A 23,012-nucleotide genomic window follows, 5' to 3' on the forward strand; every position below is an offset into this window, starting at 1 on the left:
TATATTATTATATAAAGTACTGACTACTGAACTGTGACAATTATATTATATTATTATATTATATTATATTATATTATATTATAAAGTACTGACTACTGAACTGTGACTATTATATTATATTATATTATTATATTATATTATATTATATTATAAAGTACTGACTACTGAACTGTGACTATTATATTATATTATATTATATTATATTATATTATATTATTATATTATATTATATTATATTATAAAGTACTGACTACTGAACTGTGACTATTATATTATATTATTATATTATTATATAAAGTACTGACTACTGAACTGTGACAATTATATTATATTATTATATTATTATATTATATTATAAAGTACTGACTACTGAACTGTGACAATTATATTATATTATTATATTATTATATTATTATATAAAGTACTGACTACTGAACTGTGACAATTATATTATATTATTATATTATTATATTATTATATAAAGTACTGACTACTGAACTGTGACAATTATATTATATTATTATATTATATTATAAAGTACTGACTACTGAACTGTGACTATTATATTATATTATTATATTATTATATAAAGTACTGACTACTGAACTGTGACAATTATATTATATTATTATATTATATTATAAAGTACTGACTACTGAACTGTGACAATTATATTATATTATTATATTATTATATTATATTATAAAGTACTGACTACTGAACTGTGACTATTATATTATATTATATTATATTATATTATATTATAAAGTACTGACTACTGAACTGTGGATATTATATTATTATATTATATTATATTATAAAGTACTGACTACTGAACTGTGGATATTATATTATATTATTATATTATATTATAAAGTACTGACTACTGAACTGTGACTATTATATTATATTATTATATTATTATATAAAGTACTGACTACTGAACTGTAGATATTATATTATATTATATTATATTATATTATATTATAAAGTACTGACTACTGAACTGTGGATATTATATTATATTATTATATTATTATATTATATTATAAAGTACTGACTACTGAACTGTGACAATTATATTATATTATTATATTATTATATTATATTATAAAGTACTGACTACTGAACTGTGACAATTATATTATATTATTATATTATTATATTATTATATAAAGTACTGACTACTGAACTGTAGATATTATATTATATTATATTATATTATATTATAAAGTACTGACTACTGAACTGTGACTATTATATTATATTATTATATTATTATATAAAGTACTGACTACTGAACTGTAGATATTATATTATATTATATTATATTATATTATATTATTATATTATATTATATTATATTATAAAGTACTGACTACTGAACTGTGGATATTATATTATATTATTATATTATATTATATTATATTATAAAGTACTGACTACTGAACTGTGGATATTATATTATATTATTATATTATATGTGACAGATCAGCTGTTCATCTCTGAGGGTTTAAAAGAGGTTTGAAACTTTTGAAACGTTGTTCAGTGGAAGCTCACAGCTGATAAGTTAATAAGTGATAAGTGTAATGCTTATGAAACCTGGAGTTAACATTGATGAAGTTTAAGTCTATCTTATTGTATCTTATCTTATCTTGTGCCATTTATCAAACTCCTAATCAAGCTGTAAGAGCTGAACTTTGTCCTCTGCAGGTTGAGGCTGGTTTATTGTGTTTAAATGCTGCTGGGTGGAGTCTATGTTAAAGCAGGATATCAAATCTGACCATTTTCCTCCAGAGACTGCATCAACAAGCCACTGCTGGAGTGACGGACTTTCATGGGAAAATATTGAACGCAGTAAGTAGAGTGTCACTGGATCTGATTTCTTCTCATTATGAGAGATTTTTCTTTTCAAAATGTTCATGTATAACATCATTCCCTCAGCCTGTAGACCCCATCACAATTCAGATCCTTTATTTTGAACGTTTTCAGAGTGTGTCAGGGCTAAGGAAATGGAGATCAAGCTTGATGATGTGGATACGTTAAGTCACCATGAATAACTGGAACCAGAAACTTACATTGTAACCTTAAGGTCTCTGGGACCCCCACGACCCCGTACAGGAAAAGCGGTATAGATAATGGGTGGATGGACGGAGGTCTTTGGGGGCTCATTGTGTTGGTTTGGTTTTTATTACTAAAATCCAGAAATGGCTTCTTAACCTGAGCGTTCAAGTCTTTACAGTCCCATGGTGGCTGTGAGGAGTCTGTAGACGGAGCGACTCAACCCACTTCCATATCATAGTTGTATATTTTAATTAATCAGCTGTGTTGGTTGAAGTTTTGGGTCATTTAGACTTGCTGGCCAGAGTCTGATTTAGCTGGACTACGAAGGCTGATCAGTGTGAAAGAGAAAGAAAATGGATCTGTGTAAATGTTTTTACTTCTGAGTGTTATAAAGGAGAGACGTAGAAACTTTGGATCCAAACGTTCAGTGTGATGTTTGATCTGAGGAGTGGCTCATGTCATACGATCATGTGAGACGGAGTCAGGTGAAGGTTGTACTTTTAAAGTTTATGGTGGTTTTAGGGTTAGGTGTTTATGAGATCATAACTCTGACATGTGACAGGATCTGGTCCGCTGACGGTGACTGATGATTGTTTGTTTTGTATCTTTGAGAAAAAAAGTGCAGGGGGGCGGGGGGTTAGGGTGGGGGGGCTCTGAAGGGAAGAATGTGTTTTTGTTTACGTGTAGAGAAAAGCTACCTACAGGTCTTAATCATTTGTTTAGGATTTTGGTGGGCTTTTTAAAAGATGTCACTGACACTCATATATCTATAAAACTGACTTTATGACTCAGGCTGGTTTGTTGGACCAATCACACATTGTTGGTGGCATGTGTTGCTGCCTCTTCTGGGGGGCTATGTCTCTGTTCAAAGGGGGTTTAATTTAAGCCACGTCCTTACCGACATCGTCCACAAAAAATATTGTCAGAATCAGAATCAGAAATGTTTTTTATTGCCAAATATTTACACAAAGAAGAAACTATCACTTTGTGTTTTGGTGCAAAAAGAAATAAAGCAAAAATAGTAAGATGCTATAAAACTGCAAAACTCCTGCTGACTGGGAACTTTAATAGAAAAATAGAAAAAGCAATTAAAAATATTTGATAGAATACAAATAACACCAAATGTATGAAAGGTGCAGTGGAGGAGCTGTGCAGGTATGATTTACAGTGAGAATAACTAACATTATAAAAACATATTCCCCCATGACGCTTTAATGATCAGGCATCGTGACTGCTGTAAAATAAACACACAATAAAAATGTTTTAAAAAGAGCTGCAAGAGATAATTGCATGAGACCAAACAATGCAAAGACCTTTAGCATGTTTATAATGCTGACACCAGTGGAATACATTCATATTCCACTGGTGGAAGAAAGTCAGTATTACAGATTTTTCATTTTCTCTGCCACTCGCGTAAAGATCGATTTCAGCAATCGATTCTCAGCAATAACCAAGCAGCAACATCTGGTGAATTTTCTCATCTGAGTCATTTGATTTGATGAAGGATAAGAGTTATTCACAATAAGGCGTGTAGCTGACCTGATTGACAGGTGGGCGCGGTGTAACGGTTTGTCAGGAGGTTTAAAACCCGCCTCAGCTCCAGCTCTCAGCCTGTCGTTAGGTTGACTGAAAGTTAGACTGAGACAGCATTTCCAGCATGGAGACCGCCATCGATGGGACTCCAGCGCCCCCTGCAGGAACAGACGGGGGACGTCACTCAGGCTTCATCCATTCATATTCACAGTGTATAATAATTACAGAAACACTATGATAGAGTTTTGTGTTTGTATTATTTACAAGGGGTCACTACCTAAATAACATGTTTTGATCTCATATGGTTATCATCAAACTTTAAAGTCTGGATTGAACTGAATTGAAAGAGAGATGTCTTGGTCCTTTTTCCCTCACAGCTGATCCAGTGAACTGAAGTTTAAGCTGTGGGTAGAGCTGTGTACTGCTCTGTAGTTCACTGTTGGTGAATGAGGACATCTAGTGGACAGATCGCAGAAGTACAACTGCTGCTCTTTGTCTATGGGAGGGACTGCTTCAAGCATGTATGACGGGTCGTTACAAAACATCTCGTCTCACAATTATCCTAACTTTATCAACTTTGCCTCATTGCATTTCTAACCATTATTTTATTTTTTGAGACAAAAGTGTAAAATAAACACACGATACTTGTGCCCTAATGAAAGGACACGTGTTCAGTGAAGACAGCCCTTGCTCCAGTCATGCCTCTATGCTCTAATACTCTATGGCCCGAGACAAGATCAAGACCATAAATATCTCTGAAAAATCCTCATCTTGTGTTTAGGGGGCGTGTCACTCACTTAGACCGTAACACCGGGAAGGTTGCGGCCGTAACCGGGGGATAAAAATCGAACTACAAATGTATTGAATTTGTTTGTTCTTTTGGAAAGAGGCGTTTTCCTTCTAATCACAGTGATGACGTGGAGAAACAGCCTGTTTAAAATCCTGAGTCCGCCCCGTCTGAGACCGAGACAAAACCAAGTAAAAATGCATTTAGTTTCCGAGACGCAACCGAGACCTCCACAAAGGGGCCTTGAGACCAAGTCCTGATTTCAAGTATTCAACACTAGACCCATGTTGATGTGAGCTCCAGGTAGTGACAATGCTGATACTACCTACTCTACCACATGGCCCCTCTTGATGGGCAGCAAGAGGGTTGTCAAGTGGGAACCTCCCTTTATCGGTGTTTCGCCCGATTAGTCCAACGGCACCTCGGGAAGGCCGGACAGTTAATTCTGGCATCCCAAAGCCACTCCGCTCAATTCTAGTTCTCACCAACCACAATATCCACACGCAGATCTCCCATATCTTACCTACTTTACCACATGGCCAACACAGCCCAAACCGCATCGCCACCTTCCACAGACCCAGAAAAAGACAGATCACAAAGAAAGCCACGTTTCATATTGAAACACTTAAACAAGCTCATGTTTGGAACTACCACTTTTAATCATTCAATAATTAAAGTAAACAGTTTGAGCTCTGCTTTGATTTACTAATGTCTCCATAGCTAACGATAGAAAATATGACTAGAGGTAGACATAGATTCAGCAGCTTAGGGGTACAATTGTTCATTTCTGTTTTTTAAATTCCCATCTGCTCCTTGTTGTCTCTGGTTCTCCCTTCAACGCTGCCTTTATTCAGATTTAATGTCATATTTAAAGTATTATGAGTTTCTTTCCAGTCAGAAGTCTGAATGTTTGTCATGTGGCTAAAATAACTGATGAAAATGTGTAAGGTCTTACAGCTTGTTGTTTGTGTGAAGGTTTTGGGCTGTGCCATGGATCAGTGTGAGGAGGCAGAGGCGGGAGCCTCCACCTCCGCTCAGTGTAAGGACCATGAAGCTCACAGGTGAGATGATCATCTCTGACTGTCTGTGAGTGTTTACAATGTCAGGATACTTAAATAATCCCTACATCATGACTCCCACTAAACACTGTGTGTGTGTTACATTAAAGCCTGGAGAAGCAGCAGAGACCGGACTCTCCTGGATGTGAACTCAGCGGTGTGTCCCACATGAGTCGGTCGATCAGTTCCCCGTTAGATTTTAAGGATCAGCTTCCTTCAGAGACTGAGTGAGTGGGGATTGGTATAACAATGTATCGTGTTCTGCTCAAGTATAGATGGGTATTATGTGCTGAAGGAACATTTAATTCAAAGCAACAACATGAAACTTTTACAACTTAAAATAGTAGTTTCATAGTCTATGTAATAACACAATATAGTTTAAACCGGGAGAATGGCGTCTACCCCATAACCACAGAGCCCCCCGGTCAGCTGTTTTCAGCACTATGTAACTTTGGCAGCGGGGAGAGGTTGTCCCACTAGTACGGCATGTTGGCAGCCTTCAGCTGTTTGATACGGAAGAGGACGACGGGGATGAAGCTTAGAAAAGAAAGAGTGAGTGACAGAGCAAGAAACCAGAGCAGAGTAAATATTGAACAGCCTAACCCTAACCCTTTACACGTAAGAGAGAGCTTCAATTAACAGTAGGCCAGTCCAACGCCGAGCTGGTAATGTTGCTTTTTGACAGTTGCAAACTGGTTACACTTGTGTCCAACAAGTAGGTATTATGATCTGTCTCACGGCTAATGGGAACGCAACAATCTGACAGCAGAGTGTATCAGAATCAAGCAAATGGTTTGTTTGTCTTTCAGTGTTCACCAGAGTAACTGGTCCATGATTGAACCGTATAACTTCAGAGATAGACACCACTCTACTGAACAAAGGTACTCCATTCACTTTAAAATTGTTGTCTTCAAAATATTGCAGTAGAATATATTTCAAAAGCTTCCACATATGACTGCTTAGATTGTTTGGTTCCATTATCAGAAGTTCACCACAGCTTGCTGGTCAGCCTCCTTCAGTCCTTCCCAACCTGCTTTAGGCCAGATTGTCAGTTTCTGAGTCAAATCACAGAACAACCCTCCATCCTGGCCAATATTATTCAATTTTTCCCCTGGGTTGGGCCAGACTGCAAACAAGTGTTATTGCTCCTCCCTACTCTGTGGTTTAACAGGAGTCTCATTTTTAGCACCCTGGCATGCACTTTCTCTGGCAGTTATGTGGATAAACCAACCACACCACCCACAGGGCTGATGCTGCCTCTGTCGCCATTGCAGCGACCAACACTGCTTATCGGCCTCTCATTGCAACTATCATTCCTCATATCTATCAGCCACATCAGAAATTCCTCTAATTTCACAGAATTGCATTACACTTTCTTAAAATCTTCTTGCCCTTATTTGTTCTGCATGAGACATGCAGAAAAACAAAGTGCTTGTCAAACCAAGCACAAAATGATTAATATGGCTTTCCAAATGAACCTTTGAACCATCATAAAGGCAGTATGGTCTTAACTCCTGCACCTACATTGGCCTGTTTACATCAAGCACAACAATGTCCCTACCTTGATTAGATGTAACTTGGCAGTGCACCTGGACCTCGCATCCTATCTAACAACCCCCTGCCAACTCTTTGGCCATAGCCAGACTAGGCTCCAGGATATGATTTCATCCCCCCTAATCTTAGGGAAATAGACTGGGTTCCACTCTTGACAAATTTCCCCAAGAACCTGATTTTAGGGTATTATGGGTTAAGAAGAAAGATGCACACCTTTTTTAAATTTACTCAACAAAAAGAAAAAGAACAATCCAGGTTTTGATCATCCAGACAGAATGAACAATGAACCAGCAAGCCAGCAGCTTCTTCGATAAACCGAAAGGTGGTGTTATTGTTGCAAGAGATTTCCTAAACCTTGAATTGTCAAGCAATACATTTGCTAAAATGTTTATCTGTGATATTTGTGAGCATCAATCGTTGTGCTCTCTCTGCAGAGCTCCAGAACAGATGACTGAGGTTCCCGCTGGTCAGCCTTTCCAGCCGCATCCAACAGACCTGGATTCCATATTTATGGTGTGTAGATATCCATCAACACCTATAATCTAAGTGTTGAATAAAATGTACAAAATTTTGTTTTATTGTTTCATTTTCAGCTTCTTCAGGAGAACATTACCACTTTTATGACAGAAGAGCTGAAAAAGTTTCAAAGGGTTCTGAGTCAAAATGTTTCAGAAGGTTTGAATTGGCACAGTGAGGATGAGGAGGTTGTAGATGGTGAAGATGAAGCGCAGAGGAGGAGCAGCAGAGAGGCACTTCTGAAGATCACATTGCACTTCCTAAAGAGAATGAAGCAAGATGAACTGGCTGATAGTCTTCAGAGCAGTAAGATGCTTTTCCGTCATAATTTATCTCACTTTTAAACTATCATGCAGTAAATGATCCTATTTGTGTTTAAACAGGAACTATTGCTTCACTGAATCAATGTAAACTCAAATCCAGCCTGAAGGAGAAGTTCCAGTGTGTGTTTGAGGGGATTGCTAAAGCAGGAAACCCAACCCTTCTGGACCAGATCTACACAGAGCTCTACATCACAGAGGGAGGGACTGGAGAGGTCAACGATGAACACGAGGTCAGACAGATTGAAACAGCATCCAGGAAACCACACAGACCAGAAACAACCATCAGACAAGAAGACATCTTTAAAGCCTCACCTGGAAGAGAAGTACCAATCAGAAGAGTGATGACAAAGGGAGTGGCTGGCATCGGGAAAACAGTCTTAACACAGAAGTTCACTCTGGACTGGGCTGAAGGCAAAGCCAACCAGGACATACAGTTCACATTTCCATTCACTTTCAGAGAGCTGAATGTGCTGAAAGAGAAAAAGTTCAGCTTGGTGGAACTTGTTCATCACTTCTTTAATGAAACCAAAGAAGCAGGAATCTGCAGGTTTGAAGAGTTCCAGGTTGTGTTCATCTTTGACGGTCTGGATGAGTGTCGACTTCCTCTGGACTTTAAAAATAACGAGACCCTGACTGATGTGACAAAGTCCACCTCAGTGGATGTGCTGCTGACAAACCTCATCAGGGGGAAACTGCTTCCCTCTGCTCACCTCTGGATAACCACACGACCTGCAGCAGCCAGTCAGATCCCTCCTGAGTGTGTTGACAGGGTGACAGAGGTCAGAGGGTTCACTGACCCAAAGAAGGAAGAGTACTTCAGGAAGAGGTTCAGAGATGAGGAGCAGGCCAAAAGAATCATCTCCCACATCAAGACATCCAGAAGCCTCCACATCATGTGCCACATCCCAGTCTTCTGCTGGATCACTGCTACAGTTCTGGAGGATGTGCTGATGACCAGAGAGGGAGGAGAGCTGCCCAAGACCCTGACTGAGATGTACATCCACTTCCTGGTGGTTCAGTCCAAACTGAAGAACATCAAGTATGATGGAGGAGCTGAGACGGATCAACACTGGAATAAAAAGAGCAGGAAGATGATTGAGTCTCTGGGAAAACTGGCTTTTGAGCAGCTGCAGAAAGGAAACCTGATCTTCTATGACTCAGACCTCACAGAGTGTGGCATCGATATCAGAGCAGCCTCAGTGTACTCAGGAGTGTTCACACAGATCTTTAAAGAGGAGAGAGGACTGTACCAGGACAAGGTGTTCTGCTTCATCCATCTGAGTGTTCAGGAGTTTCTGGCTGCTCTTCATGTCCATCTGACCTTCATCAACTCTGGAGTCAATCTGATGTCAGAAAAAAAAACAACCTCTTCTAAACCTTTTAGAAACAATAATTTCTACCAGAGTGCTGTCAACAGGGCTTTACAGAGTCCAAATGGACACTTGGACTTGTTCCTACGCTTCCTCCTGGGTCTTTCATTGCAGAAAAATCAAACTCAACTACAAGGTCTAGTGACAGGAAGTATGTTACAGCACAATCAGAAAACTACCAAGTATATCAAGAAGAAGATCAGTGAGAATTTGTCTCCAGAGAGAATCATCAATCTGTTCCACTGTCTGAATGAACTGAATGACAATTCTTTAGTTGAGGAGATCCGAAAATACCTAAGACCAGGTAGTCTCTCCACAGGCAAATTCTCTCCTGCTCAGTGGTCAGCGTTTGCCTTCATCCTTCAGTCATCAGAAAAAGATCTGGATGTGTTTGACCTGAAGAAATACTTGGCATCAGAGGACGTTCTTATGAGGCTGCTGCCGCTGGTCAAGACATCCAAAAGAGCTCTGTAGGTGCACAAATAACTTCAGATACTAAGTTTATTTGAAAGTTGTTTTAACCAGTAAGTCTTGTACTAGAAGTGGTATTCAATTGACAGCAACAAGATTTGGCAAATTTACATTTTTATCAATTCTTGTGCAGATCATTGTCAAAAGAACCATCACATTGAAGTATATTTATGGTTAAAGTCCATCTGTGTAGGTTACTAACCTCCTGAGGTGTGTCATGTCTTACAATGTTTTAAAACAATTTTAAAAACGTTGGAGACCACAGACATAACAGTTTCAACCAAATTTTAACATTATAATCGTTGGAACATGTACACGAGACGATTCAGCCAGACCCCAAGACCACACACCTGCAATTTAACAATTACACAGTGGAGATCTCACAGACACGAGATCTCACAGACACTTGTGTTATCAAACGTGACTTCAGAAGAAAACCAAATATGGAGGACTAGGGATGTCGTCTGCCAGCTGTGTGGTTTGTCTTCATGAAACATAAAGACACTCGTGTTGTTGCAAAAATTACACAAGCTGCTCCACTTGGCTCTGGGGAAACGTTGTTTATGTGTGCTGCCATGTTTGTGAGCTGTAAAAGTATGCAACATCTGGTTGGTTACGCTTCCTAATCTGCTCGCTCTCATTGGCTATTCCCTTGGAGGCAGCCAGATCTGGAATCATAAATATGCTATCTTGATTCCAGATCCGAGAGGCTCCGACTCAATCAGAAGCAGTAAAATAACCATATTGACAACACACACTTGATATTATTTGGAAAAATAATCGGATGTGCCAAGCCTTGAACTCTGCAGCAAGTTTGAGTGGGCTGATGTGAGTACGCCGCAGGATATTCTCCGGAGAAGTCAGCTCGAGCCAGTTGAAGGAGGAGTGACGGTTGTATACTGTTACTGCTGCACGGTGCATAGTGTCTGCACGCGACCACTACGATGTCCGTGCACTTAGTTAAACGGCTGAATTTTGTTTTCTATTCGTCAGTATGTTGTTCTCTGCTCTTTTGTTGATTACACATAGCATTGACATAAAGACAAATATTCTTATTATAGCGTTGTGTAGCAGACTCTTCTGTTACTTCGTCCGCTACTTCCACGTTGTTGTTTTTTTACGTCACGTCTTACCTCAAGAGACCCCCCCGCCCCCCCTCCCGTCTGACAGGGATAGTCTCCCGCTGTGAGGAGCATATGTGAACAGCCACGTCGGGAGAATCTCCGGAGCAGTCCTCCCGTAATTATCTAGATATTATTATGTGAAAACAGCTATAGAAATGCAAAGTGTTTAAAATTGTAGATGAAAGAAAGTTATAATGTTTTTCATTTTTCCCAAACTCTCCATCAGGCTGAATGGTTGTAATCTCTCAGAGAAAAGCTGTGAAGCTCTTTCCTCAGTTCTCAATTCACAGTCATCCAAACTGAGAGAGCTGGACCTGAGCAACAATGACCTGCAAGACTCAGGAGTGAAGCTGCTCTCTGCTGGACTGAAAAGACAACACTGTAGACTGGAGACTCTAAGGTGAGAAAACAGATGGGAATACCCTTTTAATACTGCCAAATATACAATTTAAGCATATCAAAGCAGAGAAGTAATTTAGGACTATACTGTCACTGAGCTCTATGAACCCAGGAAAGGTCCTTCAGCTCATTATTTGGATTTGGTCTGATTGCTTGCCTCAGCCCAAGAGTGAAACAAGCATAGGTTATTCTACTGAATCCTTCATCCTTCTGTATGATACTCTGTGATTCTTAATGTGTGGTCATGTGTGCTTGTGTCCAGACTGTCAGGCTGTCTGATAACAGATAAAGGATGCTCTTCTCTGGCCTCGGCTCTGAGATCTAATCGCTCTAATCTGAGAGAGCTTGACCTGAGCTACAATCATCCAGGAGACTCAGGAGTTAAACTGCTGTCTGCTGCACAGGAGGATCCACTCCATAAACTGGACACTCTCAGGTTTGATCAGTTAAAAGGTCTCACACAGTTGAGCTAGCTATACGTTTTTCTATTGCTGATTGATGGCATATTGATATCTGAATACGTTTCTCTGTACCTAAGTCTGTTTGCATACATCCATTGGTTTGCCATTCTTTGCTCGGCTTTAAGACAAAATGTCTCTGGAACAATAAACCTGAAGTTGACCTTAAAGCCGTTGAGGTCCTACCTTAGAGAAAGTAACTGATGCAGGATGAGAGTAGTAGCCTCAAGAGAAGAAAAAGGCCAACCATCATGCTCATAGGTCCAAGTGCCCGGACTAGTTTGAAGATTGAAACCCCTGCAATGACTGACTGAATACTGAAGGCTGGAGCAGTTTAGTATTTCCATCCTGCTCAGAGCAGTGTGCTACATCACCTGTAAACATGGACAAGTGTAGTTTAAGGGAGGACTTTGGGAGGCTTTACATTTCTGAAATTGGGATAAGTGGTAAATGGACTTGATCTAATCTTCTGAATACTCAAAGCAATTCAACACCGCATGTCACACTTACACATTCACACCATCAGAAGTAGCTACAGAAGTATACACATGTACACGCTGCTGCCCAAGGGCACATCGGATATATTGCTGCAGTAGCTGGGGATCAAACGCCCAACCTTCTGGTTGAGAGACATACAGACTCCACCAACTGAGCCACAGCATATAAGATGGGAGAATATGTTTACATTCACAAACACAAAAACAGGATACTGGGATACTGAAGTTGCTGTTTAACACACTTTAGAGTGAGTGCCGTCACAGATCATTGACTGAAAAGTTTCTGAATGTTCAATATATTTCTGTTTCTTTCTCCAGAGTGGACCATGTTGGAGAGCAGTGGCTGAAACCTGGTCTGAAGAAGTGTAAGTGCAGTGTTTCCCATTAATTAATTAGACTGTGACGGCCCGCCATAGTCTAATCTGTCCAGTCATAGTTTAATCTGTCCCGTCATAGTCTAATCTGTCCCGCCATAGTCTAATCTGTCCAGTCATAGTCTAATCTGTCCAGTCATAGTTTAATCTGTCCCGTCATAGTCTAATCTGTCCAGTCATAGTCTAATCTGTCCCGCCATAGTCTAATCTGTCCCGTCATAGTCTAATCTGTCCCGTCATAGTCTAATCTGTCCAGTCATAGTCTAATCTGTCCAGTCATAGTCTAATCTGTCCCGTCATAGTCTAATCTGTCCAGTCATAGTCTAATCTGTCCCGTCATAGTCTAATCTGTCCCGTCATAGTCTAATCTGTCCCGTCATAGTCTAATCTGTCCAGTCATAGTCTAATCTGTCCCGTCATAGTCTAATCTGTCCAGTCATAGTCTAATCTGTCCAGTCATAGTTTAATCTGTCCCGTCATAGTCTAATCTGTCCAGTCATAGTCTAATCTGTCCCGTCATAGTCTAATCTGTCCCGTCATAGTCTAATCTGTCCCGTCATAGTCTAATCTGTCCCGTCATAGTCTAATCTGTCCAGTCATAGTCTAATCTGTCCAGTCATAGTCTAATCTGTCCAGTCATAGTCTAATCTGTCCCGTCATAGTCTAATCTGTCCCGTCATAGTCTAATCTGTCCAGTCATAGTCTAATCTGTCCCGTCATAGTCTAATCTGTCCCGTCATAGTCTAATCTGTCCAGTCATAGTCTAATCTGTCCAGTCATAGTCTAATCTGTCCAGTCATAGTCTAATCTGTCCAGTCATAGTCTAATCTGTCCAGTCATAGTCTAATCTGTCATGCTAGCGTCAGGGAATTATTATCAACTATAAGAACTTTTTTTTTTACATTTACAGTTTACCCTGTTAAATGTGATGTGTGGCTGCAGTAGCCTACACCGGAATGTGTGATTGTTTTTATGTCCGTTCCCTAAAACAGTCCGTACCTTGTTTACCTCCTGCAGAGTGTTACAACTCACAGCCGCTCGGAGCTTTTCAATCGCTGCGCAGGTTTCGGAGGTTTTATACACAATCAAAGACGTTTGATCACCCTGTCAGACAAAGCAGCATAACTAGTTGTAAACCTAGATATCGAAATTCTAGCTGAATATTCTTTTTGAACCTGCAAAACAACTTCTGAAAGACCGGACAAATCCATTTCGCCTAAAGACGCCGCGCAGCTCCGCGTCTTTAAAGATAAAGGTGGGTCTGCGGACCACACTTGAGAGGCAGAGAGAGAGAGTTATACGGGCGAGCGAGAGTCCGGAACGTGCCATTGCGCATGTAAGTGGACGGACAAGAAACAGTTCGGTGTCCCCCCATCATAGTCTCCTGTGGTAAACACTGAAGTGTGTTAATATATGAAAACGGCAGCTTACGTTAAGCTAACAAGTGAACTAGGGCTGTTGAAATGAATCATTTAATGGATGCATCGCGGTGCAGACTAGAAGATTAATGAATCGATGCAGGGACAGGAAGTAATCGATGCAGGGACAGGAAGTAATCGATGCAGGGACAGGAAGTAATCGATGCAGGGACAGGAAGTAATCGATGCAGGGACAGGAAGTAATCGATGCAGGGACAGGAAGTAATCGATGCAGGGACAGGAAGTAATCGATGCAGGGACAGGAAGTAATCGATGCAGGGACAGGTCGGAGGGTTATAAAAAAGCATCTGTTAACATGTGTTTGTTTTGAGCAGCGTTGAGTGAGTTTGTTTTACCTAAACACACACGGTGGTGTGTAATGAAAGTAACGTAGGATAACAGAGGGATTTGTGACAGGAAACAACATAAATTGAGTCCCGGTCCTGGTCTTGCTGACTTTATGAGCAGAGTCAGCTGGTCCTGCAGGTTCAGACCACAGTGCTCCGATGCAGGCTGAAACGGCTTGTGTCTCTTTAACCGACCGCAGCTCGGGTTAGCATCTTCATCACAGGTAAAGGTGTGTTTAAACTGATGCCTCACTGAAGTTCTTCACAATAAAAGTCCCCTGCCTATAGGAGTTAGGGTTAGTGCTTTTAATGTGAAACATTCATATCAGGAAATGAGATGTTTACAGCAGTAGCAACTTAACACAACTCGTCTGAAATAAAAAGAAACAAAACTAACCCTGAACAAAGCTCACAGCTAAAGACTACAACGTCCTGAGAAGAGAACACACAGAGACTTAAAAACATCTTTCTCTCTCTTATAATAAACTAAACATACAGAGACTTAAAAACATCTTTCTCTCTCTTATAATAAACTAAACACACAGAGACTTAAAAACATCTTTCTCTCTCTTATAATAAACTAAACATACAGAGACTTAAAAACATCTTTCTCTCTCTTATAATAAACTAAACATACAGAGACTTAAAAACATCTTTCTCTCTATTATAATAAACTAAACATACAGAGACTTAAAAACATCTTTCTCTCTTATAATAAACTAAACATACAGAGACTTAAAAACATCTTTCTCTCTATTATAATAAACTAAACATACAGAGACTTAAAAACATCTTTCTCTCTCTTATAATAAACTAAACACACAGAGACTTAAAAACATCTTTCTCTCTATTATAATAAACTAAACATACAGAGACTTAAAAACATCTTTCTCTCTTATAATAAACTAAACATACAGAGACTTAAAAACATCTTTCTCTCTCTTATAATAAACTAAACATACAGAGACTTAAAAACATCTTTCTCTCTATTATAATAAACTAAACATACAGAGACTTAAAAACATCTTTCTCTCTATTATAATAAACTAAACATACAGAGACTTAAAAACATCTTTCTCTCTCTTATAATAAACTAAACATACAGAGACTTAAAAACATCTTTCTCTCTCTATTATAAACTAAACATACAGAGACTTAAAAACATCTTTCTCTCTTATAATAAACTAAACACACAGAGACTTAAAAACATCTCTCTCTCTTATAATAAACTAAACATACAGAGACTTAAAAACATCTTTCTCTCTCTTATAATAAACTAAACATACAGAGACTTAAAAACATCTTTCTCTCTCTTATAATAAACTAAACATACAGAGACTTAAAAACATCTTTCTCTCTCTTATAATAAACTAAACACACAGAGACTTAAAAACATCTTTCTCTCTCTTATAATAAACTAAACATACAGAGACTTAAAAACATCTTTCTCTCTCTTATAATAAACTAAACATACAGAGACTTAAAAACATCTTTCTCTCTCTTATAATAAACTAAACATACAGAGACTTAAAAACATCTTTCTCTCTCTTATAATAAACTAAACATACAGAGACTTAAAAACATCTTTCTCTCTATTATAATAAACTAAACATACAGAGACTTAAAAACATCTTTCTCTCTTATAATAAACTAAACATACAGAGACTTAAAAACATCTTTCTCTCTATTATAATAAACTAAACACACAGAGACTTAAAAACATCTTTCTCTCTCTTATAATAAACTAAACACACAGAGACTTAAAAACATCTTTCTCTCTTATAATAAACTAAACATACAGAGACTTAAAAACATCTTTCTCTCTCTATTATAATAAACTAAACATACAGAGACTTAAAAACATCTTTCTCTCTATTATAATAAACTAAACACACAGAGACTTAAAAACATCTTTCTCTCTATTATAATAAACTAAACATACAGAGACTTAAAAACATCTTTCTCTCTATTATAATAAACTAAACATACAGAGACTTAAAAACATCTTTCTCTCTCTTATAATAAACTAAACACACAGAGACTTAAAAACATCTTTCTCTCTATTATAATAAACTAAACATACAGAGACTTAAAAACATCTTTCTCTCTTATAATAAACTAAACATACAGAGACTTAAAAACATCTTTCTCTCTTATAATAAACTAAACACACAGAGACTTAAAAACATCTTTCTCTCTTATAATAAACTAAACATACAGAGACTTAAAAACATCTTTCTCTCTCTTATAATAAACTAAACATACAGAGACTTAAAAACATCTTTCTCTCTCTTATAATAAACTAAACACACAGAGACTTAAAAACATCTTTCTCTCTCTTATAATAAACTAAACACACAGAGACTTAAAAACATAAACATCTTTCTCTCTCTTATAATAAACTAAACACACAGAGACTTAAAAACATCTTTCTCTCTTATAATAAACTAAACACACAGAGACTTAAAAACATCTTTCTCTCTTATAATAAACTAAACATACAGAGACTTAAAAACATCTTTCTCTCTCTTATAATAAACTAAACATACAGAGACTTAAAAACATCTTTCTCTCTCTTATAATAAACTAAACATACAGAGACTTAAAAACATCTTTCTCTCTCTTATAATAAACTAAACATACAGAGACTTAAAAACATCTTTCTCTCTTATAATAAACTAAACACACAGAGACTTAAAAACATCTTTCTCTCTCTTATAATAAACTAAACACACAGAGACTTAAAAACATCTTTCTCTCTCTTATAATAAACTAAACATACAGAGACTTAAAAACATCTTTCTCTCTTATAATAAACTAAACACACAGAGACTTAAAAACATCTTTCTCTCTATTATAATAAACTAAACATACAGAGACTTAAAAACATCTTTCTCTCTCTTCTAATAAACTAAACATACAGAGACTTAAAAACATCTTTCTCTCTCTTATAATAAACTAAACACACAGAGACTTAAAAACATCTTTCTCTCTCTTATAATAAACTAAACACACAGAGACTTAAAAACATCTTTCTCTCTCTTATAATAAACTAAACATACAGAGACTTAAAAACATCTTTCTCTCTTATAATAAACTAAACACACAGAGACTTAAAAACATCTTTCTCTCTATTATAATAAACTAAACATACAGAGACTTAAAAACATCTTTCTCTCTTATAATAAACTAAACATACAGAGACTTAAAAACATCTTTCTCTCTTATAATAAACTAAACATACAGAGACTTAAAAACATCTTTCTCTCTCTTATAATAAACTAAACACACAGAGACTTAAAAACATCTTTCTCTCTTATAATAAACTAAACACACAGAGACTTAAAAACATCTTTCTCTCTATTATAATAAACTAAACACACAGAGACTTAAAAACATCTTTCTCTCTCTTATAATAAACTAAACACACAGAGACTTAAAAACATCTTTCTCTCTATTATAATAAACTAAACATACAGAGACTTAAAAACATCTTTCTCTCTTATAATAAACTAAACATACAGAGACTTAAAAACATCTTTCTCTCTCTTATAATAAACTAAACACACAGAGACTTAAAAACATCTTTCTCTCTTATAATAAACTAAACACACAGAGACTTAAAAACATCTTTCTCTCTATTATAATAAACTAAACATACAGAGACTTAAAAACATCTTTCTCTCTTATAATAAACTAAACATACAGAGACTTAAAAACATCTTTCTCTCTCTTATAATAAACTAAACATACAGAGACTTAAAAACATCTTTCTCTCTATTATAATAAACTAAACATACAGAGACTTAAAAACATCTTTCTCTATTATAATAAACTAAACATACAGAGACTTAAAAACATCTTTCTCTCTCTTATAATAAACTAAACATACAGAGACTTAAAAACATCTTTCTCTCTCTTATAATAAACTAAACATACAGAGACTTAAAAACATCTTTCTCTCTCTTATAATAAACTAAACACACAGAGACTTAAAAACATCTTTCTCTATTATAATAAACTAAACATACAGAGACTTAAAAACATCTTTCTCTCTCTTATAATAAACTAAACACACAGAGACTTAAAAACATCTTTCTCTCTTATAATAAACTAAACACACAGAGACTTAAAAACATCTTTCTCTCTCTTATAATAAACTAAACATACAGAGACTTAAAAACATCTTTCTCTCTCTTATAATAAACTAAACACACAGAGACTTAAAAACATCTTTCTCTCTATTATAATAAACTAAACACACAGAGACTTAAAAACATCTTTCTCTCTCTTATAATAAACTAAACATACAGAGACTTAAAAACATCTTTCTCTCTCTTATAATAAACTAAACATACAGAGACTTAAAAACATCTTTCTCTCTCTTATAATAAACTAAACACACAGAGACTTAAAAACATCTTTCTCTCTTATAATAAACTAAACACACAGAGACTTAAAAACATCTTTCTCTCTATTATAATAAACTAAACATACAGAGACTTAAAAACATCTTTCTCTCTTATAATAAACTAAACATACAGAGACTTAAAAACATCTTTCTCTCTATTATAATAAACTAAACATACAGAGACTTAAAAACATCTTTCTCTCTATTATAATAAACTAAACATACAGAGACTTAAAAACATCTTTCTCTCTATTATAATAAACTAAACATACAGAGACTTAAAAACATCTTTCTCTCTCTTATAATAAACTAAACACACAGAGACTTAAAAACATCTTTCTCTCTCTTATAATAAACTAAACACACAGAGACTTAAAAACATCTTTCTCTCTCTTATAATAAACTAAACATACAGAGACTTAAAAACATCTTTCTCTCTATTATAATAAACTAAACACACAGAGACTTAAAAACATCTTTCTCTCTCTTATAATAAACTAAACATACAGAGACTTAAAAACATCTTTCTCTCTATTATAATAAACTAAACATACAGAGACTTAAAAACATCTTTCTCTATTATAATAAACTAAACATACAGAGACTTAAAAACATCTTTCTCTCTCTTATAATAAACTAAACACACAGAGACTTAAAAACATCTTTCTCTCTCTTATAATAAACTAAACACACAGAGACTTAAAAACATCTTTCTCTCTCTTATAATAAACTAAACATACAGAGACTTAAAAACATCTTTCTCTCTCTTATAATAAACTAAACACACAGAGACTTAAAAACATCTTTCTCTCTCTTATAATAAACTAAACATACAGAGACTTAAAAACATCTTTCTCTCTCTTATAATAAACTAAACATACAGAGACTTAAAAACATCTTTCTCTCTCTTATAATAAACTAAACACACAGAGACTTAAAAACATCTTTCTCTCTCTTATAATAAACTAAACATACAGAGACTTAAAAACATCTTTCTCTCTCTTATAATAAACTAAACATACAGAGACTTAAAAACATCTTTCTCTCTATTATAATAAACTAAACATACAGAGACTTAAAAACATCTTTCTCTCTTATAATAAACTAAACATACAGAGACTTAAAAACATCTTTCTCTCTCTTATAATAAACTAAACACACAGAGACTTAAAAACATCTTTCTCTCTCTTATAATAAACTAAACACACAGAGACTTAAAAACATCTTTCTCTCTCTTATAATAAACTAAACATACAGAGACTTAAAAACATCTTTCTCTCTCTTATAATAAACTAAACATACAGAGACTTAAAAACATCTTTCTCTCTATTATAATAAACTAAACATACAGAGACTTAAAAACATCTTTCTCTCTCTTATAATAAACTAAACATACAGAGACTTAAAAACATCTTTCTCTCTTATAATAAACTAAACACACAGAGACTTAAAAACATCTTTCTCTCTCTTATAATAAACTAAACACACAGAGACTTAAAAACATCTTTCTCTCTATTATAATAAACTAAACACACAGAGACTTAAAAACATCTTTCTCTCTCTTATAATAAACTAAACATACAGAGACTTAAAAACATCTTTCTCTCTCTTATAATAAACTAAACACACAGAGACTTAAAAACATCTTTCTCTCTCTTATAATAAACTAAACATACAGAGACTTAAAAACATCTTTCTCTCTCTTATAATAAACTAAACATACAGAGACTTAAAAACATCTTTCTCTCTCTTATAATAAACTAAACACACAGAGACTTAAAAACATCTTTCTCTCTCTTATAATAAACTAAACACACAGAGACTTAAAAACATCTTTCTCTCTTATAATAAACTAAACATACAGAGACTTAAAAACATCTTTCTCTCTCTTATAATAAACTAAACACACAGAGACTTAAAAACATCTTTCTCTCTTATAATAAACTAAACATACAGAGACTTAAAAACATCTTTCTCTCTTATAATAAACTAAACATATAGAGACTTAAAAACATCTTTCTCTCTCTTATAATAAACTAAACACACAGAGACTTAAAAACATCTTTCTCTCTCTTATAATAAACTAAACATACAGAGACTTAAAAACATCTTTCTCTCTATTATAATAAACTAAACATACAGAGACTTAAAAACATCTTTCTCTCTATTATAATAAACTAAACATACAGAGACTTAAAAACATCTTTCTCTCTCTTATAATAAACTAAACACACAGAGACTTAAAAACATCTTTCTCTCTCTTATAATAAACTAAACACACAGAGACTTAAAAACATCTTTCTCTCTCTTATAATAAACTAAACACACAGAGACTTAAAAACATCTTTCTCTCTCTTATAATAAACTAAACACACAGAGACTTAAAAACATCTTTCTCTCTCTTATAATAAACTAAACATACAGAGACTTAAAAACATCTTTCTCTCTCTTATAATAAACTAAACATACAGAGACTTAAAAACATCTTTCTCTCTCTTATAATAAACTAAACATACAGAGACTTAAAAACATCTTTCTCTATTATAATAAACTAAACATACAGAGACTTAAAAACATCTTTCTCTCTATTATAATAAACTAAACATACAGAGACTTAAAAACATCTTTCTCTCTCTTATAATAAACTAAACATACAGAGACTTAAAAACATCTTTCTCTATTATAATAAACTAAACATACAGAGACTTAAAAACATCTTTCTCTCTCTTATAATAAACTAAACATACAGAGACTTAAAAACATCTTTCTCTCTCTTATAATAAACTAAACATACAGAGACTTAAAAACATCTTTCTCTCTCTTATAATAAACTAAACATACAGAGACTTAAAAACATCTTTCTCTCTCTTATAATAAACTAAACATACAGAGACTTAAAAACATCTTTCTCTCTCTTATAATAAACTAAACACACAGAGACTTAAAAACATCTTTCTCTCTTATAATAAACTAAACATACAGAGACTTAAAAACATCTTTCTCTCTATTATAATAAACTAAACATACAGAGACTTAAAAACATCTTTCTCTCTTATAATAAACTAAACATACAGAGACTTAAAAACATCTTTCTCTCTTATAATAAACTAAACATACAGAGACTTAAAAACATCTTTCTCTCTTATAATAAACTAAACACACAGAGACTTAAAAACATCTTTCTCTCTCTTATAATAAACTAAACATACAGAGACTTAAAAACATCTTTCTCTCTCTTATAATAAACTAAACATACAGAGACTTAAAAACATCTTTCTCTCTCTTATAATAAACTAAACATACAGAGACTTAAAAACATCTTTCTCTATTATAATAAACTAAACATACAGAGACTTAAAAACATCTTTCTCTCTATTATAATAAACTAAACATACAGAGACTTAAAAACATCTTTCTCTCTCTTATAATAAACTAAACATACAGAGACTTAAAAACATCTTTCTCTCTTATAATAAACTAAACATACAGAGACTTAAAAACATCTTTCTCTCTTATAATAAACTAAACACACAGAGACTTAAAAACATCTTTCTCTCTTATAATAAACTAAACATACAGAGACTTAAAAACATCTTTCTCTTTATAATAAACTAAACATACAGAGACTTAAAAACATCTTTCTCTCTATTATAATAAACTAAACATACAGAGACTTAAAAACATCTTTCTCTCTCTTATAATAAACTAAACATACAGAGACTTAAAAAACATCTTTCTCTCTCTTATAATAAACTAAACATACAGAGACTTAAAAACATCTTTCTCTCTATTATAATAAACTAAACATACAGAGACTTAAAAACATCTTTCTCTCTCTTATAATAAACTAAACATACAGAGACTTAAAAACATCTTTCTCTCTCTTATAATAAACTAAACATACAGAGACTTAAAAACATCTTTCTCTCTATTATAATAAACTAAACATACAGAGACTTAAAAACATCTTTCTCTCTTATAATAAACTAAACATACAGAGACTTAAAAACATCTTTCTCTCTCTTATAATAAACTAAACATACAGAGACTTAAAAACATCTTTCTCTCTCTTATAATAAACTAAACATACAGAGACTTAAAAACATCTTTCTCTCTCTTATAATAAACTAAACATACAGAGACTTAAAAACATCTTTCTCTCTTATAATAAACTAAACATACAGAGACTTAAAAACATCTTTCTCTCTATTATAATAAACTAAACATACAGAGACTTAAAAACATCTTTCTCTCTCTTATAATAAACTAAACATACAGAGACTTAAAAACATCTTTCTCTCTCTTATA

The 23,012-nt window shown here is 34.8% G+C and overlaps 1 protein-coding gene and 1 long non-coding RNA gene across 2 annotated transcripts in view; both read left to right on the forward strand.

The window, feature by feature from the left end:
• Window positions 1-1,775: 1,775 nt before the first annotated feature.
• LOC132966990 (uncharacterized) lies at window positions 1,776-6,343 on the forward strand. The gene is made up of 3 exons (XR_009670579.1): window positions 1,776-1,857; window positions 5,360-5,445; window positions 6,252-6,343. It is a non-coding gene; the product is annotated as an uncharacterized LOC132966990 (long non-coding RNA).
• Window positions 6,344-7,278: 935 nt separating this feature from the next.
• The window catches only part of LOC132966987 (protein NLRC3-like), a 47,820-nt gene continuing 32,086 nt past the window's right edge, over window positions 7,279-23,012 (forward strand). The window contains exons 1-7 of the mRNA XM_061033889.1: window positions 7,279-7,358; window positions 7,431-7,509; window positions 7,590-7,818; window positions 7,896-9,675; window positions 11,027-11,200; window positions 11,462-11,635; window positions 12,473-12,519. Coding sequence (XP_060889872.1) covers window positions 7,279-7,358; window positions 7,431-7,509; window positions 7,590-7,818; window positions 7,896-9,675; window positions 11,027-11,200; window positions 11,462-11,635; window positions 12,473-12,519 — 2,563 coding nt within the window. The remainder of the gene's footprint in view (window positions 7,359-7,430; window positions 7,510-7,589; window positions 7,819-7,895; window positions 9,676-11,026; window positions 11,201-11,461; window positions 11,636-12,472; window positions 12,520-23,012) is intronic.

This window comes from Labrus mixtus, unplaced genomic scaffold (assembly GCF_963584025.1).
Source record: "Labrus mixtus unplaced genomic scaffold, fLabMix1.1 SCAFFOLD_86, whole genome shotgun sequence".
Taxonomy (NCBI): domain Eukaryota; kingdom Metazoa; phylum Chordata; class Actinopteri; order Labriformes; family Labridae; genus Labrus; species Labrus mixtus.